The sequence below is a fragment of the Aethalodelphis obliquidens genome, unplaced genomic scaffold (assembly GCF_003676395.1).
Source record: "Aethalodelphis obliquidens isolate GAN/ISIS:26980383/991018 unplaced genomic scaffold, ASM367639v1 scaffold1, whole genome shotgun sequence".
Lineage (NCBI taxonomy): Eukaryota > Metazoa > Chordata > Mammalia > Artiodactyla > Delphinidae > Aethalodelphis > Aethalodelphis obliquidens.
This window is the reverse complement of record NW_020837945.1, coordinates 66110834-66133691: the sequence shown is the minus strand read 5'-3', so window position 1 is coordinate 66133691 and position 22858 is coordinate 66110834. Positions and strand designations below refer to the sequence as shown.

The window sequence follows — 22858 nt, the reverse complement described above, 5'->3', positions numbered from 1 at the left end:
TCATGTCATTGTTTGAATCTTCAAAATAAAGAGAGCCCATACTTCAGTAAAGACTCATTTGGGGAAAGCTATTGAGGAAAGCTTAATCTACCAATTAATACTGATCTGTCAATTCTATAGCAAGAATACACTGAAGCAGAGGAAGGAACCTGCTAATAACCAAACTGTAGACCTTAAATTTCAAAACTGTCTGCAGGTTCACTCTAGGCTCCTGTAAACATAGAGGCGGACTCCTCCTCATGATGGATTGAAAGATTACAGCTCCCTCTGCCTTCAATGCTGCCTGGAACAGAGAGTAACTGTTGTTTGATATTTGGACTACAGCTGGTAGGAAGATGGCAGAACTTTAAACCATCCCAGGCCAGACTGGATAAGCCACTCTGAGAGTGACTCAGCAATAGTAATAATCCAAAACCCTGCATGCCAGGCTAAGCAATTGTCCTTCATCTGATAATGAAGAGACATGGGGTTAGGAGAGGTAGGAGAAAGATGGCTTGAAATAATAAAAGCAGTGCTTCATCAGAGGTAGCTGGAATGGAGGTAGGAGTCCAGTTTAGGAGGGATGAGGTCTTGATATATAACTTGAAGATAGACAGGGTAATAGGCATAAATCTTGGATGTCAAGACCAAGGGCAAGGAGAGTTCACACCAACCTCTCAAATTCTAATCCCCCAAACACTGCCTGGCCCAGAACAGAAAGCCACGGTTTATGCAGTAAATTGTGCCATCATAGTAAAGGTTGTTCTCAACTTCGTTCATCTTTACCCTGATCATGATCTAAAAAGGGGGAGAGGGTAATAGTTATAACAATAACTGCTATTACTATTATTGCTAATAATAGTCACTACTTACCGATTATTTACTTCATGCTACATACATACTAAGCTAAACTCTTTAGATTTAACCCATATAATGACCCCACAAAACAGACAATAATCAGATAATGAGATCAAGGCTTAAAGAGATTAAGTAACAAAATCAAGATTAAATAAGAGAAACTTGATTTCCAGAGGTGGGATTTGAAACCTATATCTGATAAAAGCCAAAGCCCACACTTTATATACTTAGTACACTGCCTCCTGGCTAGTATGGTTTATGAAAGGATTCTTCACTCAGCTTATTCTTGTTTCTTCTGCAGTCAGTTGGACAATAGTGGCCATCCTAGTCAGGTATACCAAAGCCTATTCATGCATTTATTTTCTTCACTTACTATTTACTGAGTGTCTACTATGCCTCAGGGGTGGTGCCAAGGTAAATAGACACAGCTCCTGCCCTCAGGAAACCTGGACAGGGTGGCTGAAGGAGGACCTGCTCTTCATTTGGTCTCCCTTTTTTTCAGTAACACTCTAGTCAGGAGACTTATCCTGAAACAGTCAATTTGACCCAAAAGTGACTCAATGGTGAAGTTTTGATAAGTGTGCAAGTATGCCATGTTTCTTCCCAACTCCCTGTAATCCATCTCCCTTTCCCTAGATAACTCATCATGTCTCCTTTTCCCTTTACACTTTCTGGTGCCCCAACTGCATCCATCACTGTGAAGGTTCACAAGCCACCAAAGCTCCTTCACCTCCCAGGGAGTTTTCAAAACTCTCCAAGCTCACTGGACAGTTTCAAGGCCCACTGTAGTGTTGAGGGATGCTGCTTTATTTAGACCCACCTGGCTTCAACAAAGAGATGCACCCATGGTAGCTGAGATAGAGAGGGTTCTTATAATGAGCAATTGGGGGGGGGGAATCCTCCCATCACTCTCAACATATCTCCAAAACTTTCTACCAGGTAGCTTTATTCTCTAATACTGAGACTATTTCTATCTCTTCCCCCTTAATTTCACCAATTTGTGACCTTAACTCTTTTTCTGAATCATATTTGAATTATGTTTTCTCATTTTACATTACATTCCCGTCAATTTATTTTTATCACAGACACATACACATTTTTAAAAGCATAAAACTGGGGCTTCCCTGGTGGCGCAGTGGTTGAGAGTCCGCCTGCCGATGCAGGGGACGCGGGTTCGTGCCCCGATCCGCGAAGATCCCACATGCCGCGGAGCGGCTGGGCCCGTGAGCCATGGCCGCTGAGCCTGCGCGTCTGGAGCCTGTGCTCCGCAACGGGAGAGGCCACAACAGTGAGAGGCCCGCGTACCGCAAAAAAAAAGCATAAAACTGTATTACTTTACACATTTGCAATTTTCACATATTAGTTTCCTGCCAGAATGTAATCTTGATCCAAAATAAGGAAGGTCTCATTTTTAAAAGGGCCCTTTCAAAACAGGCTTCAAATTCAGGACACTCCAGCGGTTTTAAAAACATTCCATCCCTGGTTTAAACTCACAATGTGTAACTTCCCACAGCTATAACTCAATCAGAAATTAAGGTGAAGTTTGGCAGGGGGTGGGGGGCGGTAAGAAGCATAAAGTTTCTCACACTAACTGGAAAGAAAAAAGTTCCTTTATCCTCCTTTTTAGGAAGAAAGCAATTTAATGGCATCGGTTATACACAAACTTTTAACGTTTTTGTGCATGACTTTGTAAAAAATACGCTGAATATTTTCATTTCTATTAATGACTTTTCAAAATTATAAAAAGTAATTTCAGAAAAGACTGAATTTAGGGCAAGGCAAAAAATATGTTAATTAGAAGTACTGAGTTAAAGCCAGAGTGTGGATTTTCCCAGTTACATTGTAGTTTTAACCTGAACTAAAATCTCAATGCTTTCTGCCTTCTTAAACTGATCAATTAATCTGAGCTATCTCAAATTAACGAAAACTTCTCCATGGCCCCCAAATTCATTTCTAGCCACTAAAACAAACCAAAAAACCACAGAAGTGCTTCTACAGCTAAAATGGCGAAACGTCCTTATTTGACACCTCCTTTTAAAACGGTTTTTTTAAAAAATGCTGTAGGGCAAGCAGGGCAACGATTATCCATATTTTATGGATGGAGAAACTGAAATCAAATCCCATATCCGAGGAAACAAGGCTATTTAACAGCTGAACCCGAGGTAAGATCCAAGAGTTCTGATTTCTAGTACAGCTGCCTTCGCACTTCAAAGTCGGCTTGGTTAATCCCGGGACTTGAAATTCCTGGGGCTTGCTGTCATGGAGCTGAATCACCACTAAATTCCTGTGTTCTTGCTTAATCCCTCAGACCAGGGGCCCCACTCCTAAACTGGAAACCAAGAGGGCGGGGCACCGTGACGCGCGAATCCTCAACGCCAAAGAGCAAAACTGTCCTCGGGCTGTTTACCGAGGCGGTCCTGGACTCCGGGGACAGGTCACCAGACTCCAGGGACCATAAGCCGCGACTGCCCAAACCCTGCCGCGTTCAGAGAGTAACTGGGGGCCGCCTGGTCTCCGCCCCCGCCGGCAAGCCGGGTCCGCGCCGCGGGCCGCGTGAAGCGAAGCCCAGCCCCCGAGCAGCGCAGCCCGGCCCCCGAGCGGCGCGCGCACCCCGCCGCCTCGCGTCGCGTGACTCGGCGGGGGCGCGCGGGTTTAGCGCGCGCGCGTCCGCCCGCCCGCGCCACTTCCGACGCAGCGCTTGGTTCAGGTTCCGGGGCGCCGCGGAGCTCCCGGCCTGTGGGTAGCGCGGGGCGCTCTGTGGCGGCCGGGATGGAGGAGGCCGGAGCGGTGGTGGCCACGGCCGGGGAGTCCGAACTGAACTTGTCCCGCCTCAGCGTGTCCCCCGAGACCCTGGAGTCGGAGCTGGAGGCGCGGGGCGAGGAGCGGCGCGGCGCGCGGGAGGCGCTGCTGCGGCTGCTGCTGCCGCACAACCGTCTGGTGTCGCTGCCGCGGGCGCTGGGCAGCGGCTTTCCGCACCTCCAGCTGTTGGACGTGAGCGGCAACGCGTTGACCGCGTTGGGGCCGGAGCTGCTGGCGCTGCGCGGCCTGCGCACGCTGCTGGCCAAGAACAACCGGCTCGGCGGGCCCGGCTCGCTGCCCAAGGGCCTGGCCCAGTCGCCGCTCTGCCGCAGCCTCCACGTGCTCAACCTTAGCGGGAACTGCTTCCAAGAGGTTCCAGCCTCGCTGCTGGACCTGCGCGCGCTGCACACCCTCAGCCTCGGTGGCAACCAGCTTCAGAACATCCCAGCCGAGATCGAGAACTTGAGGAGGTGAGCGGGTGCCTGCCTGAGAGTAGGGAGGCCCGGGGCGGTGTCCGGGAGTCCTGGGGCCCCGCGCCAGGTCTTGGGGCGCCGTTCGGTTGTCACGTACCTGTCTTAGTCTAGGCTCTTCTTCAACTCTTTGGCTGTGAGTATTGCCCTGCCAACTCAGGGAGTTGTAGTGAAGATCTAATAAGATCGTGGTCGTGACAGCATTTGGTTTGTTGTGTTTGCCCTGTGCAGATCTTCCAGGCAGTTTTTCTGTCGTCTCCTGGGGTCTGGGGGAGTGATCCCAACTGAGTACATACTCAAACAAATGTAAATCTGAGGTTGCCTCTTGCAACATTGCTCCGAAGGTTCCTTCCTTGCTCCGAAGTCTTGGGTGGTTTTCCATGCCTGTAGATCAAATTTATGTCTTGTAGCGTGACAGACAAGGTACTCCGATCTGATCCTTGCTTTCCACTACATTTCCTGCTCCATCTTTTCTGTAGCGATACCAGCAAAACTATTTATGGAATTCACTGAGCTGTGCACTTTACCGGCACCTTGTAAGCACTGACTAAATATGTGTTGAATGGATACAGTGCCTCTGTGTTGCTGTTACCTTTGTCTGGAATGTTGCTTGCATCTGGCAAACTCGTGTTCATCCTTCAAAACCTGTTTTGAGGGTCATTTCTTTGTTTCCTTTCTTTACTGCTTCTTGGACAACAGTTAATTATTGTCTAAACTGTACTTCTTCTGTACCTCATTCACTCTGCCATTGCACTTATTGATTATAATTATTGCCTACAGATCTGCCTCATCTACTAGATTGTTCGGTAAATATATGTTGAATTAAATGGAAGAAGGAAGCAGAGAAGCAGGGTAACAAAAGTCCCCTAAAGGTGCCCTGCAGGGGAGTGAGAAATAAAATAAGAGCAAGTGTATTGTCCAAAGTGAAAAAAAAGAATCTTCTATCTGTAAAATATTTTCACATCCTTTCTTGAATTTTCTGAGATAACAGAATATTAGAGCTGAAAGGGACCTCAGAGTTAAGTGTAGTGAAAAGAACATTGACCTGAGAATAAGAGCAAAGGAAACCATAAGCAAGACAAAAAGACAACCCTCAGAATGGGAGAAAATATTTGCAAATGAAGCAACTGACAAAGGATTAATCTCCAAAATTTACAAGCAGCTTATGCAGCTCAATATCAAAAAAACAAACAACCCAATCAAAAAATGGGCAGAAGACCTAAATAGACATTTCTCCAAAGAAGATATACAGACTGCCAACAAACACATGAAAGAATGCTCAACATCATTAATCATTAGAGAAATGCAAATCAAAACTACCATGAGATATCATCTCACACAGGTCAGAATGGCCATCATCAAAAAATCTACAAACAGTAAATGCTGGAGAGGGTGTGGAGAAAAGGGAACCCTCTTGCACTGTTGGTGGGAATGTAAATTGATACAGCCACTATGGAGAACAGTATGGAGGTTCCTTAAAAAACTAAAAATAGAACTACCGTACGACCCAGCATTCCCACTACTGGGCGTATACCCTGAGAAAACCATAATTCAAAGAGAGTCATGTACCAAAATGTTCATTGCAGCTCTGTTTACAATAGCCAGGACATGGAAGCAACCTAAGTGTCCATCAACATATAAATGGATAAAGAAGATGTGGCACATATATACAATGGAATATTACTCAGCCATAAAAAGAAACGAATTGAGTTATTTGTAATGAGGTGGATGGACCTAGAGTCTGTCATACAGAGTGAAGTAAGTTAGAAAGAGAAAACAAATACTGTATGCTAACCCATATATATGGAATCTAAAAAAAAAAAAAAAAAAAGGTCTTGAAGAACCTAGGGGCAAGATGGGAATAAAGACACAGACCTACTAGAGAATGGACTTGAGGATATGGGGAGGGGAAGGGTAAGCTGTGACAAAGTGAGAGAGTGGCATGGACATATATACACTACCAGATGTAAAATAGATAGCAAGTGGGAAGCAGCCACATAGCACAGGGAGATCAGCTCCGTGCTTTGTGACCACCTAGAGGGGTGGGATAGGGAGGGTGGGAGGGAGGGAGACACAAGAGGGAAGAGATATGGGAACATATGTATATGTATAACTGATTCACTTTGTTATAAAGCAGAAACTAACATACCATTTTAAAGCAATTATACTCCAATAAAGATGTTAAAAGAAAAAGTAATGAGCCTAAATCTATGCTTGACATGTAATAAGCACTAAATAAATGTTTATTATTGTTAAAAAAAAAAAAAAAAAGAACTCTTGGTGTCCCAGCCTTATGCAAGTCACTTTAACATATCCTGACTACAACTTCCTAATCAGCTAAATGAGGCATTTGGACAAGATGTCCCTTTGTTTACTCACCAACAGATTTTTATTGAGTACCTACCCAGTGTCAGGCACTGTCCTAGGTGCTGGGGTGGGGATACAGTGGTGAACAGGATCCTTCCCTCATGGAGCATTCTAACAGAGGAGACATTAAACACCTGTTAACTTCATTATTTAATTACAGTTGTTATAAGTTCTGTGAAGAAGTACAGAGTGCCTTGAAACAAAGTAACTTAGTTTGGTCTTTGAGCAAGTAACATTTGAATTGAGCTTTTAAAGGAAGAGTAAGAATTAACCAGGAGAGGGTGGGATGGGATCAGTCCAGATTGAAGGAACAGCATGCATGAAAACCCAGAAAGAAGGACTGAAGGCCAAAATTTTGAAAGGAGGACATTGTACTAGAGCATAGTGAAGAAGTGACCAACAGGGAAAGTGGCAAATATAAATTTGGACCAGATCCCAGGCCATGTCATATCTTGAAGGCCATGGTAAAGCTTGAATTTTATTCTAAGTACGCATGGAAGAGTTTTTAAAAAGCACATCTGTCTTGTTGCTGTGCAAGAATGGAGCGGGGAGCAGGTGGAGAGATGAGAAGACATTTTGAAGGCTGGATGGAAGGAGGCTATTCTAGTAGAATGAGAGATGATGGTAGCTTATACCAGGGTGATGCTAGGAGAGATAGTAAGAAATACTGATAGAAGGGTTGGAGAGAGATTTAGATGTAAAATTGTCAAGCCTTAGTTCCTTCTAATTTTGATGTTAATTCCAGCATTCTCATTGGAATTTTTTTAATGTACTAAGAAAAACTTAGAGCAAATATTACCATCACATGGGTAGAAAGGTAGGCAAAAATCCCATTTATTGAATCCTTACAATGCAGTAAGCCCTGTGGTAGGTCCTCTAAATATGCTTTTTAATTTTCACAATGACTCTGTGGCATGAGAAGAAGAAACTGAAGCCCTAAGAGGTAAAGTCTTAAGATCACAAAGCCAATGAGTGGTAGAACTGGATTTGACCTTTGGATCAAACTGGATCTCTGACTTCAAACCCATGAATTTTCCACAGTGACAGAGTAAGGGCTAGAACCTAATTCTTCTGACTTCTGTTCTGTTGAATATGTGATCAGGAGGATTGGCTAAAGCCATTTTCCTGATTGACCTGATTTTCTGGGCTGTTTACTGTGGTTTTTGGACATTGTACCTTTGTCTCCAATTGTATGTAGGCTCTTTTATGTCATTGTTTTCATTCTTCAGTTGTCTGCTGTATTTCTCTTTACTGATAAGAATCAGTAAAGGTTTAGGTTATATGCTCCAAATATAAACTCTAGTTGAATGTAGGCTGAAAGGGTCATGTAGGAATATACTCTTAGAAGTAGAGACAGCCTAGGCAATTGGCCTGAGTCACCCCCTTCTTTTTACAGATGAAGAAACTGAGATTTAGTATCAGTGACTTGCTTGAGGCCAGACAACGACAGGGAGATTCATGTGCTTCAACCCTCAAAGGCTGCTTACTACTTACTACTTACTACTAAAATAATACATTAAAGCTTCAAAAATGTAGAGGTAGAGGTTCAGTTACTCAAACCCTAGGGTACCTGCCCAGGAACACCATCTTCTCTTAGAATATACGTGGACTCCCTAGACCTCATTGGTAACATTGATGTATATTGTTTACTATGCCATGTTGCTTTTAAAACCAAGTGAGGTGTTTCTGGGCATTTGGAATCTATCTACCCTCTTTAACGGAAGTTTAAAAAATAATGCAGAGTATATAATCCATATAGAGGTCCCCTTTCTCCCCACCCTCCATCCTTCCAGGAGGGAATAACAAATAAATACTCCTAGCTTAATTGGTGTATTTGATCCTCCAGATTTAGCAGGGTATTTTCATGTATATTTTCTGTATTCTGTTGATCCTTTTCCCTGGTGATAAAATTTTTGAAAAGTGGTTTTTGAAAGATGATTTTAAAGTATAACAAATAAGTAGATGGTGAAAATCTTATTTTTATGATTAACTTCATTCCCCTGGAGTAAATTAGGCTCAGTGTGAATCATGAGGTTGTGGGTGTAGATTCTTTCCATCAAAATATGAGGTTCTTCTTCAACAAGTAGGTATAATAACTTGCTAGTAGATGGACAAACTTGGTTTTGTCTTACAGTGTTGGAAAAGTAGGTGTAATTCATATTTTGACCTGTTTCTTTTTCTGAACTCTTAACTTTTATTCCTCTCAACTAGCTCAGACATTAACTGAGGAAGAGCTTAATAACTTATCACCCAACGGGTAATAGACTTTGTTAAAGAAAACAAAAGCTCCAGGATTCTTTGGCATCCAGGATGCTAGACACTGGGAGAGTAGGTTTGAGCACAAGTGAGTTTAGTTGGCTCCATTCCCCACAGTCTTTTCTTCTCAGGTAAGAAAAGATTTCCTTCCTTTTTCTGTTCATGATGCCTCTTTCACTGTCTGCCTGATGTGGTTTTAGAAATAAAAGATATGAGAATTGTGATGGAAATAAAAGCTAAATATTAATGTCCTGGACTGTTTTGAAGCTAGTGTGCAATAGGTTGATATCTTACAAAAGAGACGACCTAACCAGATGATAAATAGAATGCAGCAGTAAAGTTTAAATAAAAACTCTTTTCCCCATTTAGAGTCATATTGAGTTTTTCTCTGGCTCTCAATTCTTCCTTCTGACTTCTTTCAATGCCTTAGTCTGGGGCAAGAACCAAGAGATGATTCCTCCATTTGTGCTTCTACTTTTGAATATATAACGGACCTTAAAATCCTGTAGTGAGTATATTTGAAAATGATTTAGTATGGGGATGCTGTCTCAAGAAAACTACTTTCTTTATCCACAGACGTATGGTTCTTATCTTTCTGTGTTTCTCTTATTTTCTATTTTCTGCCTCTTTAGGTACAAACCTGTCTCACTTTAATTCCATCTCCCTTTAACCAATCATAACATGGGACTAATGTATATTTTTGTTATATTGAATGTCATTTTTGTTTGGGTGGAGAAGCAAAACATTTCCTACTTACACCTGTGGTTAAGTTGATTGGCACTAAGTGGACCCTAGTGTATTTTTCCAGTGGGTCACTGGCCCTTCCTATAGGAAAGGTACCCACTTCAGTATCCCTAAGGATTGGAGAGGTGAGATACTTTTCAGGAAACAAATTTAAGGTTGGTCTGTTAACCTTAGACAAAAAAGAAAGGAAGAATTCTTTAAATTTTGTGAATGATTTTCATGTTTTTTGTATTTGTCAAACATCAAAAGAATAGAATTGTTTCACGTCTGATTAACAGAGGTGTAATTTTGACAAATACAAGAACTTTTAAACACTACGGTTTTGCTTTAAATTCAACAGTAGTTTCATTTCTCCTTATAGAAAAGCGTGTTTGGAAACAGTAGAGTGTGTTTTAGAAATTTAATTCCCACAAATCATTGAAAGGCTTTAAGTCCAAGAACTTTGGAAATTATTTGAGTTTCAAAGTGGTACATAAGCCTGAAAATGTAAATTGAATATGCTGGTTGTATACTCTAATTAATGATACCCATCAGCTGCAAAAGAGATTTATATGGTTTTGAAGTCATGAACTTGGTTATATTTTAGAACATCAGATCTTTCTCTGCCAAAGTCACAGTAACAACTAAGGTTTGGCGTCCTTTCTGTCTGTTTACCTCCCCACCAACTCCAAAACACTGAGAGAAGACATTGAGTAGTGACTGACCACCAGACACTAATTTCTCTTGGTTCCTGACTTAACCATATAGGAAGGGCAATATTTATATTTGCTCTCAGACTCACTCTTCCCTTTCATCACTTTCTTTTCTCCCTCACTAGACTAAATTGCAAGTTGTTATGTAACTATTGAATCCTTTATAAAGGAACTTCCAAGTTTGCTAAAAATTTTTCCCAGCTGTCTCATTAAAATTTTTTTTTTTCCAGAGAAGTTTCTGTTTTGGACTCCAAATATTCTTTTCTACTCTCTTCTATTCTATTCTAGTAGCTCTCATCATTGAAAAATAGAAATTTCTCAGTAACTGAGCAGTAACTTATAATCTGTAAGCTCAAAAAATCCTGCCTAGGAACCTTTTTCACCAGTGTTTAAACACTTATATGTAGGGGAATTCAGTTTTGTATCCAGACCATTGATTTTTGCCACAAGGTAATCCTTAAAGGAGAAAAAAATAGCCTATCAGGGTTAAGTGTGTTCTGCTTACTTTTACTGAGCATTGTAAATCTAAAGAGAGAAATGCAGTCTTGAAAAGATTTACACAATAAGAAATAGAGAGTAGCATTAATATATTTTGTTTTCATTAATATATTTTTAGAATGACAAAACTTCAGATTCAAATTGGCTTTTTGAATCACCACACATCAAGGAAGGCTGAGATTATGAAATACAGATAAGAAAGTCAACAAATGGAAGAAATTGTATCTGAGAAACTATGTATAAAGGCCATCTGTAAAGGACTTTAAAATAAGTTTGTTTCCTAACTTAAGAGAGATAAAGGAGGGAACTTCATCAGTGAAAGAAGAATAAGAAGTTTTAAAACTGACAACTATGAAAACCCCAATCGGAATTTCTAGAAATAAAAATATATAATTAGGAACTCAGTGGGCTGAATGGTAGACTGGAGTCAGCTGATGCGTAGTGAATCAGTAAGCTAAAAGATCTTACTGAGGCATTCTGGAATGCAGCACAAAAAAATAAAGAAACGGAACGTATGAAAGAAATGTTAAGAGAAATGGAAAATAGACTCTGAAGTTCAAAGTGCTGTTTGCTAGGAATTCCAGAAGGAGAATAGAGAATGTAGGAAAGGCAATGCCAGAAGTAATAGTAGCTGAGAATTTCCCACGATTAAAGAAAGAGAGCACTCTGAACTGGTATCTTGACACATCATAATAAAACTGTAGAACAAGAAGGATAAAGAAAAAAGACCCTAAAAATTCCTAATAAGAAAAAAAACAGATTACCTACAAAGGAATATGGGCTGTAATAAGATAGTAGAACAGTATCTTCCTCCTGGTAAGGAAAAGTAACTGTCAACCTAGAATTTTATGCCCAGCCAAGCTATTACTTAGGTGTGAAGGGAAAAAATAAGAACATCAGAGACAAAGGACTCAAACATTAACAACTGTAAGTCCTTACTGAAAGAACTTCTACAGGCTGTACTCCAAGAAAAATGAACTTTAAAAGAAATAGCAAGTGCCCAGAACAGTGGTGAGCAGAGAATTTGGTAAAACATATTGATGACTGAGTAATTATTGATTGGGAATAAATAAGTTTCAATTTATTTTCAAATCAAGGTAGAACTAATCCTGGATGATGATATGAAGATGACAGAGAAGTGAGCATGGTTGTATATTTGGGAGTGAGAGGGAGAGCAAAGGAAATTGAAGGGGCAACTACTAGCAAAATACATGTAGCATGTGCAGTTCAAAATAATGGAGTGGGACAAAAGGAAACTTGATGAACACAACAGAAGGCAGACAGAAGAGAAAAAGATATTGAGATATACCATGGTAAAGAAAACACAAGTGCAAATATATCAACAATCAGGTTGTGCACTGTTTGCAAGAGTTACACTTAAAATAGAAATACCTCAATGTGTTTAAAGTTAAGGTGTAGAAAAAGATGTACGAAGCAAATCTCTATCATTTCATACCTGGATTCAACTGCCTTAGGCTCCAGTCTGGTCTTCCTGCTTCTACTCCTCCCATTGCACTCGCCTGTCCCTGCCACTTCTCCTGCTGTTTTCCAAACAATAACCAAAGTGATCCTTCTAAAGTGTAAGTCAAGTTACACAACTGGCCTTTGTTCAAACCCCTTCTACCTAGGATAAATTCAGAATCCTTGCTAAGGCCTGAAGGGCCCTCTGTGATCTGGCTTTCCCAGGCTACCTTTCTGACTTCTCTGACCACCACTCTCCCCACCTGTCACCCTGATGTACCCACACTGGCTGTGTTGCTCTTTCACAGCACACCAAGCTTTTTTCCACTGCAGGGATTTGTACTCACTCAGTCATTCCATTCAGATCTCTGTTAAAGTGTCATCTCCTAAGAGAAACCTTTTCTGACCACCCTATCTACAGTATCACTTCCATCAACATCTGATTACCTGTTTTCCTTTGTAGCACTTAAAGCTATCTGGCATAATATATATACATTCATTGACTTACTGTCTTTCTCACTAAAATGTAGGCTTCTTAAGGTCAAGAACTTGGTCTTTTTTACATTATATTCCCTGGAATAGTGCCTGGCACATGGTCGGTGCCTAGTTCATATTTATTGCCTATATGATATATAGTAATGTTATTCAATTTTAAAGAAGAGGAAACTGGGGCATAATGAGATTTAGTAATGGGCCCAAGTTCTCGTACTGGTAAATGGTGGGGCTAGGATTAAATAAATACTAACAAAAACAGGTAGGCAGTATTGATAATCAGAGGCGATAGATTTTACGGCAAAATGGATTAGAAGGAAGAATGAGAAATGCTTCATGTGAATTAAGGAACGATGCAACAAGAAGTTTTAACCATCATGAACCTGAATGTATCTTCAATATAGCTTCCATATTTTGAGGAGAAAGAGAGCAAAAATTGACAGAACTATAAAGGGAAAACCATGGTTCAGGTAGGAAACTAACCACCAGAGTAAGAAGGTGAAATAATGAGACACTATAAAAAATTTGAATTGCACAGCTAACAAGCTCAATCCTAATAACTGCACATTCTTTTTACACATATAAAATGTGAACAAAAATAGACCATGCTCTAGACCACAGAGGAACAAGGTTATGCAGAACATATGTTTAACAACAACAAAGCTCTCAACAAGCTAAGAGAAAGCCATATAACCCATGAGAAAAATGGGTAAAGGATAGAAACGCAATTCTCTAAAGATGTACGAATGGTCAAAACATAAAAAGATGCTAAACGTCACTAATAATTAGAGATTACTAGTACAGAATGGTATCATTTTTCACACCAGCTAAATAGTAAAAAGTAGAATAAAAACGTTAAAGCAGGTGATGATATTAAGTGTTGGCAGGGCTGTAGGGTAAAGAGTGCTCTTAAATGCTAATTGTGGATTGTAATTAGCTATAACTCTGCAGGGTAATTTGGCTTTTTCTTTTAACTTTACAGCTTGTACCCTAAAATCTGCCACTTCTCAGGCCCTTCCCCTGGAACTCTGATTTACTGGATCTGAGCAGGGCCTAGATTTTGTAGCTTTAAAAGTATCCCAGTTAATTCTTATGCTGGAAGTTTGGGTAACAGTTTAGTAGGCTGTTTTTCCCTACATTTAAAGGTGTCTTAAAAGAATGATAATGTCTACTGAGCAGATTTAACAGGAAGACAAAAGTAACATAGTTATGGGAAAGATCTATATGTATACATTTCATTGATATTTATATAGTAAGAACTGATTCTGCCACCCCCCCATCAACTGAAAAAAATCTTTTGGAGAGAGTCTTTCTACAGTCATCACCACAAGGAGCAGCAGTACATTTTGGTGCAATATATGCTATGTCTAAAATGTTAACTTATTATTAGAAAACTGGATAATTATCTAGAACTTTAATTTCATAATAGTGGTCAGTTTTACATAATTTAGTTAGCCTCTTAAAGACTGCATTTGCCATAATAAGAGCAAAGAAGAAACATAAACTTGAGCCGTGTTTTTCCACTCTTCAAAAAAAAGCTAGTGGTTTTCGCCTTCCCATTGCCTAGTAATGCATTGAATCCAAACCCACCAGCGCGAATACAGGGCTCCTGTAATTTGGCCTTTATCCGGCTGTATCTCTGGGTTCCTCAACATGAATTCTCTTCTTATGTGTTAAAAGGTATACTCATTATCCCATAAAAACCCTTCTTCCGACCTGAAGGTCCTCTTTCCTCCTACCCTAAATGGGCTAAATTCATAGTCCAGCTGAAATCACAACACTTTTGGGAGCCTTTCCAATCAGAACTAATGTCTTTTTTTTTAATTTCTCTACTTTTAAAACTCCTATATCATTTATGGATTGTTCTGCTTATTTTGGTATTTTAATCATGTTATGCTTATTTGGGATCTTGTTTTGCATTTAATTATAAATGTGGTGTGTCTTGTCTGCTTACCTATAATATAAGCTCCCTGAAGATTGCATTATTCCTCCAGAGACTGTATAGCACATAGAAAGCCTGAGTAAAACATTTGCGGAATGAATAAACGATATATGTTCATTGTAATAAAGATAATGGGGTACTTGTTCAAATTTTGGTTTTTTTGTTTTTTTCATTTATTTTTGCAGTTTAGAGTGTTTATATCTTGGAGGAAACTTCATCAAAGAAATCCCGCCAGAATTAGGAAATTTGCCTTCTCTAAATTACTTGGTATTATGTGACAACAAAATCCAAAGTGTGCCTCCTCAGCTTTCACAGTGAGTATTTTCAGGCAGTTTATGTACACACAGAGATACGTGCTTAGGAATTATCATCCTGCATTCACCCACATGATTTGTATGTGGAAAAGAATTAAGTGTTCTCAAAGTAAATGATACATGAGAATGAAAGTTCTGAGGTGTGTTATGAATTGGGTGACTTATTTTTAATTTTACTTTTAAATGCTCTGATATATTCCTCAAAATCGTTGAGCCTCTTTTCTTTTTTTTATTATCTTTTTAAAATTTTATTGACGTATAGTTGATTTACAATGCTGTATTAATTTCTGCTGTACAGTAAAGTGATTCAGTTATACATACATATTTTTTTTCATATTCTATTCTGTTATGGTTTATCACAGAATATTGAATATAGCTCCCTGTGCTATACAGTATGACTTTGTTGTTTATCCATCCTATATATAATAGTTTGCATCTGCTAATCCCAAACTCCCAATCCTTCCCTCCCTCACCCCTCCTTCCCCTTGGCAACCAGAAGTCTGTTCTCTGTCTGTGAGTCTGTTTCTGTTTTGTAGATAGGTTCATTTGTGTCGTATTTTAGATTCCACATATAAGTGATATCATATGGTGTTGGTCTTTCTGTTTGTCTTACTTCACTTAGTATGATAATGTCCAGGTCCACCCATGTTGCTGCAAATGGCATTATTTCATTCTTTTATAGGGCTGAGTAGTATTCCATTGTGTATATATACCACATCTTCTTTATCCAGTCATCTGTCGATGGACATTTAGGTTGTTTCCATGTCTTGTCTATTGCAAATAGTGCTACTATGAACATAGAGGTGCATGTATCTTTTTGAATTATAGTTTTGTCTGAATATATTTTCAGGAGTGTGATTGTTGGATCATATGGCAACTCTATTTTTAGTTTTTTGAGGAACCTCCATACTGTTTTCCATAGTTGTTGAGCCTCTTTTCTGTAATCAAAAATAGAGTATTACTTTGGCATAGATTCCCCAAGGTTTTATGGGATTTTATTGATTTATATTTGATATGAAGCATTCCTATCCTAATGAGATAATGTGAAGGATCTTTATTCCTGTTGCATTTGAAATCTTTCCTTTTTTAGGTATCTGAATGATAAAGCATGCCAAAAAAAAACCCCTTTAAATCTAGCATTTAAATCAGCTAACACATCAGAATACTCTCTAAGTATTTTAAGCTCTCTAAGATTCCATGGGCAAAAGTCCTTCATGACATATACAAGTATGGGCTCTAATTTAGTTTCAGCACCTTTTAATTTTACTTCCATTGACCTTAATCTTAATTGCTCATTCTTGCGGGGAAATTGAGTCCTTCCCTTAACTTTCTGAGTAGTTTTCTTGCTTATGGTGGTTGATTTTTGTATTGCATTCATTCTAGGTTGCATTCACTTCGTTCCCTCAGTCTTCACAATAACTTGCTGACATACCTGCCTCGAGAGATCCTCAACCTTATTCACTTGGAAGAATTGAGTTTGCGAGGAAATCCATTGGTTGTTCGTTTTGTTAGAGATTTAACGTATGATCCTCCAACTCTCCTGGAGTTAGCTGCACGGACCATTAAAATTCGAAATATTTCCTATACTCCCTATGATCTTCCTGGGAATCTTCTTAGATACTTGAGTTTAGCCAGCAATTGCCCAAACCCAAAGTGTGGAGGTAAGTTAATTCAGTGTCCTTGTTTCCCATTCATTTAGTTACTTTTAAATTAATGATCTAAATGTTGTTTTAATTAGCTGTCTTCTTTCAGAGAAAGGCAGTTTGTTTGTTTGCCTTATTTTACCCTTTTACCAGAAAGTAAGACATTTCACCCTCTCTGGATTCCTTCCTTCCTTCCTTCCTTCCTTCCTCCCTCCCTCCCTCCCTCCCTCCCTCCCTTCTTCCCTCCCTCCTTTTCTTCTTTCTTTCCTTATTTCTTCTTTTCATGGTACTTCAGGATTCATACACAGGGAAAATACCCAGAAAGTCTCATCTTTCTTGGAACTGTCATAGGATAAGGTAAATTGGTAACATGAGAGGAAACAGAAAGAAAGCATAAACAGTTCTAATTGCTTTAGAAGAGTCTCTAAAATGTTTGGCCACCTTTCATATTTATTTGAAGGACATTTTCTTAGACTCACCATTCTGAGTGTCAGGTACCTTTATAGAGTACAATTCAAGGTGTACGAGAATAGGCTGAATGTGTGCCAGTTTCAGAATATACCCTGGAATTCTCCATTCTTTTAAATCCATGCTTCAAAATTTCTTGAGTTTAGAGCATTTAGAGAGAACTAAACAAATAATATAATGTAAGACAGTGCAAAGTAGGAATCCAAAATACTGTTGGAAACCAAAGGAGGGAGAGAGCACATTTATTAGATCTGGAAAAGATGAGACAATTCTTGAAGTATGAGTTGAATTTTGATATGGTTTGATTGAGGATAGAAGACTTTTCAGATGGAGAGAGTAAAATAGGAAACAAAACAATATGGGGCAGAATGTTGGTTGAGTAATAATTTGGTTCAAAGGTACAGTTAAGGGAGTAATGAGAGCAGAGTAAAAGATACATTGAGGCCAGATTTTGAAGGGCCTGAAGTGCCAGTGTGTGGAGGGGAGTTGGTGAATGATAGCAGGTCATTCTATCTTGGCTCTCTCATAAAAGACTACTTTTTAAAAAATCCAATTTAATGGGGGTACAGAAAGGTTTTTATTATTGTAGGATAATTGTAGGTGCCAGGGAAATGCTGCATAAATATTATCAGAGCCAGCTGAGGTTTTCCCCAGATGTCCCGTCAGGCCTTGAAAACTGTTATAATGTTAAACAGAGAGAAGGTGATTTAAGTTTCTCAAAGAATATTAAAAGGTAAAAAAGATACTACTAGTTTAAAAAAGAAAAATGACACTACTCTGAGCCATTTCTGGCCATTTACTTTTAGAAGTAGAGACTGCCGTGCCAAGTTAGAAGTACTTAGATTTTCTCTGTGAACTCTCCTTCTGAAGTTGGCTTTAACAGTGGCAAGAGACAACACTCTCACCAGACCTTCAGGCTTCATAGTCTGTATCTAATCTCTTGGAATCTATCCTTTTCTAGAAATAGACCTCTACAAGAAGTCTCTTTTCTCTCTTAAATGGTTTCTTTCTTTCTTAAATGAGTTCTTTAGTATACTGCTGTGTTATTTGTCTTAGGAACTAAAATACTTTTTAAATTATTAGCTTAAAATTTTGTAATATCTGAAGTGAATTCCCCCTCAGATTCCCTAGTTACTGAACTCTAAGTTAAACAAAAGTAATTTTCTATTTTGTGAGATATTGCCTTTGTATAGTCTGAGATCTTACAGATGACAAGATAGTATTATACTATTTTAGCTCTTGGTAACTATAATTATTTTATTACTTCCATTTGTTTCAGAAAGCTAACTCATTTGGGGGGATTTATTGTTAATGATTGATCAGTTTACTGAATCTGTCTACTTTTCTGAATTGTTCGAAGTAACATACCATGAATTTCCCTTTTTAAACTATGAATTATACTTACTACAGGATCAAAAAATTAGAAAGTTAATGGAGAAGTAACAGAAAAGAAAATTAATAGGAGAAAAATTGTTTCTCCTTTGCTTGGACCACATCTTTTTATTTTGTTCCCTTATGTGATATACAGAGTAGTTGGTGCCAGAGGAATCCTAGGTAGAGTATAAAGGTTGAGATTCTTCTCCAGAGAGTTGATGGGACGCAGGGGTCTAGGGGTTCCGGTTATACTGCAACTATTGTGACAGCCTTCATGGACTAGAGATGTGCAATATCTAGTAGGAGGAGCAGCTAGAAGCCCACGAAACAGCAACCTCTGCTTTCCTGTCATCTCTAGCTGTATTTTTACTTAGCTGAAGGGCCACAGTTCAGGAGCACTAAATTAGGACTCAAAAGAGCTGAATACTAGTTTCAGTTTACTTAGCAATATATAATTGCATGAAAGTCAAGTGAGATCAGTAGTGAAACAGCTTTGAAGCTGTAGATTTAGACCCTGTGGAAATAGGATGGCATTTTGTTACTTTTAATTTTTCTTTCCCAATACATAAAGACAGGGGTACTAAAAGTCGTCTCCTTTCTGCAAATTTTGGGTATAACAACTAATTCTTTAAGATCATTATCAAGACTCTAGGGTAGTACCAAGGAGGGGCTCGGGGGATGGAGAAAGGGCACTTTAGGTATCCTGTAATCTCCATCAACCACTGTCCACCAAGTCACCCAGAGAAAACAAGCCAAGTAAATAGTGTCCTTTTTTTGTTTGTTTTTTGTTTTTTGCGGTACGTGGGCCTCTCACTGTTGTGGCCTCTCCCGTTGCGGAGCACAGGCTCCGGATGTGCAGGCTCAGCAGCCATGGTTCACGGACCCAGCCGCTCCACGGCATGTGGGATCTTCCCGGACCGGGCCACGAACCTGTGTCCCCTGCATTGGCAGGCGGACTCTCAACCACTGCGCCACCAGGGAAGCCCAATAGTGTCCTTTTAACGCCAGCTCTCTTTAAGATAAATCTCCTAGCCTTCTCTTTGTAGTCCATCCTTAAGACCTTCCAGTATTTCTATAAACAGTTATGGGAGCAGCCACTACCTCTGCTTAAGATTCTCAAAAGAGAAGACTATAAGACATTTCTTCAGAATGCTGGAGATAGGGTTGAAAAAGAAAATGTGGGTCTTTGCTTTGTAATGATTACTTTGTCCTCATTCCTTCTTCTCTCCAGGAGTCTACTTTGATTGCTGCGTCAGACAAATTAAATTTGTGGACTTCTGTGGGAAATACCGTCTCCCCCTGATGCACTACCTGTGTTCACCGGAATGCTCTTCCCCTTGCAGCTCTGCCTCTCACAGCTCCACATCCCAGAGCGAATCTGACTCAGAAGATGAAGCCAGTGTGGCTGCACACAGAATGCAGAAAGTTCTTCTTGGTTGAAAAGGGAAGCAGGGTGGTGTGAAACACTAAAAGACTGAGCAGAGGTGGTTAGAAAAGAGAATAGACTTGGAAGTTCACTAGAAACCGTACCTTCATCTTAAGTGTCCATGACGGAGTTGGAGATGGTGTAAAAGATTTTGTGTTTCTAGCCATTCAGCAGGAATGAGTCCAGTTCCATGTTTGGATTCTTTTAAATTCACTCTGAATGGCAGTTTCAGATTTAGCTGATTGTTTGCAGTTTTCACTCAAGTTTTGCATGAATCACACAGCAGAATGGAACATCCTGAAGAGCAGTGCTATAATAAACCATGAGTGTTAACTTGTGATAGTTGATATGAAGATAGAAATGATCAAAGATGTCATTTTTACCAGAGTTGTCCTTGAGTTTAGGTTGAACACTATACCGTAACAGGATTAGCCCTACATTCTTGTATTGCCCATATGTCTAGATTACAGAGTTATTCAGATAAGCTCACAGATGGTTACATAGGACCTAAACCTTTCTCAGCTACTGACTGGTAAAGTAAGGGATATAACTTTCATGTGGGGTTTTAAAACTCTTCACTTCTGCTCCTTTGTTCTATACGATTGTTGTTACCCTTGTATAATCCAGCAATGACTGTAATAGTGCCTTAATCATAACAAGGATTTAGAAATTTATTCAAGAAATGATACCAGAGCAGCCTATAACCTGACATACTATGCAGAACACTTTAAAATATGCTTTAATGGGACTAGGTAAACAGCTGTATATCTGACATCTGAGCTCATAGCCACCTTAACCTCATTTTTTGTTTAAACAAATCACTTTTATAATTAATGGGAGGCCACGATCTTGATCAGTCTGTTCATCATAAGACAGAATAATAGTTTTGTTTTGTTTTTGTGGTACGCGGGCCTCTCACTGTTGTGGCCTCTCCCGTTGCGGAGCACAGGTTCCGGACGCACAGGCTCAGCGGCCATGGCTCACGGGCCCAGCCGCTCCGCGGCGTGTGGGATCTTCCCAGACCGGCACGAACCTGTGTTCCCTGCATCGGCATGCAGACTCTCAACCACTGCGCCACCAGGGAAGCCCAGAATAATAGTTTTTAATGGAAAAATCTGTCAGATTTCTTTTAACAGAAAAGAGATGTAAGATAGGAAACTTCTTTATGTCTTGCGTTAAAGGAGTGGGAAAATGATTTTAAAGGTTTTAGCAGTCCAGTATGACTCCTTTGCCTGTGTGTACTGAACTGTAACTTCCTCTAATTTTACAGAAAAACTAGAGAAACATTACAAGTGAAATAAAATTGGGCACAGCAGTCATTGTGTTTTTACACAATAGAACAGTTTCCAAAACAAGTTTAACCATGGAGTAGTTTTTGAAAATAATATATTGATAAAATATTTTAAATGTATTAAATATACCCTTAAAGTACAGCAGAAAAATGGTTTCACAAATTGCCAGTAGAAATGACAAATGTTTACTAACTAGTATGCAGTAAAAATTGAGTAACAGTACAACTGTAAGTTGACATTGTAAAATAAAATACATAGCACACATTAGCAATCGTTAGCTAACTAATCTGTAATAACGTAATGGTTTGTTGGTAAATACTACCTGTAGAGTAATACAAAGGTCAGAAACACATTGGAACATCAGATGATCTCCCTTCTGACTTCTGGCATTCATGACTGGGGCACACCATTTCCTAAAAGCAAGTTGTATAATAATGATATGTACATATGTTAGGTTTTTGTCACATATATTTTTTATTTTAGAAGAAAATATACTGTAGGATAGTTTGTTTGTTTATTATATGTTAAATCATGAAACATCATGAGAGTTTCATGACTGCAGTTGTGAAACGCTGCTATAGAGTGATTCCCTTCACTCTGTTGTAATAAGATTCTTTTTTCCTTTTGATCCAGAAATTTTCTGACTATGTCTGTAGAAGTAATGTAGTATCTTTCTACTGCCTAGCAGAGTAGTACATGGGTGATTATATCATAAAATGGAGGTAATAAAAAGTCTTTGTTTACTTCTCCATTTGAGCCACAGCAGGCTGCGTATTACAAAATTATAAAAGATAAAAGATGATTTAGGCAGTGCCTAAATGGCAAGCCCAAAGTGTTTTGTAAGTAAGTGATTTAGGTAAGATACATAAAATATTTTCATATAAAATAATGTATTCATAGTAAAATAAATTGATAGGAGCAAATTTTTCTGGCTTAAATTCCTCGGTTTACTTCCTAATTAATTACCAGTTTGATCTAAGTAACAGCTTGGGTAATCTTCTAAGAGTTAGTCTTTGTGAAATAAACAGGTAGATATGTAAATAGATGCTTAACCTTGCCAGAAGATACACTGATTGATCTTTTACAGATGTAAATAGATCCAACCAGAAACAGTTTCTAGCCTTTGCTGTGTAATGTAGATATATACATTGTATACAGCAAAATGTCTTTCAACAAAATGTTTGTTATGCTTCTCTATATGTACATTTGAAAATCTCTGATCAGTATGCAGCTCTCTTTGGTGACTTTTACTGAAGTCTACATTTTAGCTGTTAGTTCTATCTTTTTTTTTATCTTTGACCTAACCTTTTATAAGAGCTGCTAATAATTTCTAAGCTTTTCCTGAGCTGCTAATAATTTCTAAGCTTTCCCGTTTCTTTTCTCTACCTTCCCTGTTTTCATAACTGGTGACTGTAGAAATTAACCAGAAGTGAGTTACAGTTCCAGAGTCATATAGCTAACTATGTATTTAAATTGAAAGTCTCTCTAGTTGCTGAGTCACTTGTTTGTGTGTAAGTTTTTGATACTGCTCTACTTGGACAATTTTAGTGACCAAAACTTCTGTGGATAAAACTACTTAACCAAAGCATAAATGGGTTTAGAATGGAATTCTTCAGTGCTAATATTTGGAATTGAAATGGAACATTGAATATTCTTAGTAATCTTTATTCCTAGAATCCAATTCTCTCAGTGTCACCAAACTGAGTCAGTGAAATGGTCCTAGGATTTTAGGAAATAGGAAGATTAGCTACTATAACGTTTTGCTTCCATGGTGCCAGGGATT

General features: G+C 39.1%; 1 protein-coding gene across 2 annotated transcripts; it reads left to right on the top strand.

Moving 5' to 3' along the window:
• Nucleotides 1-3504: 3504 nt before the first annotated feature.
• On the top strand, nucleotides 3505-20765 carry LRRC58 (leucine rich repeat containing 58). 2 transcript variants are annotated; one of them, XM_027105860.1, is made up of 4 exons: nucleotides 3505-4106; nucleotides 14744-14872; nucleotides 16256-16533; nucleotides 19589-20765. In XM_027105860.1, exons 1-4 carry the CDS (start codon nucleotides 3607-3609, stop codon nucleotides 19795-19797), a joined length of 1116 nt encoding a protein of 371 aa, XP_026961661.1. In that variant the 5' UTR covers nucleotides 3505-3606; the 3' UTR covers nucleotides 19798-20765. The 2 variants fall into 2 exon arrangements, with proteins under 2 accessions (XP_026961661.1, XP_026961654.1); XM_027105853.1 differs by lacking the exon at nucleotides 14744-14872 and having other exon boundaries at nucleotides 3514-4106.
• Nucleotides 20766-22858: the final 2093 nt, after the last annotated feature.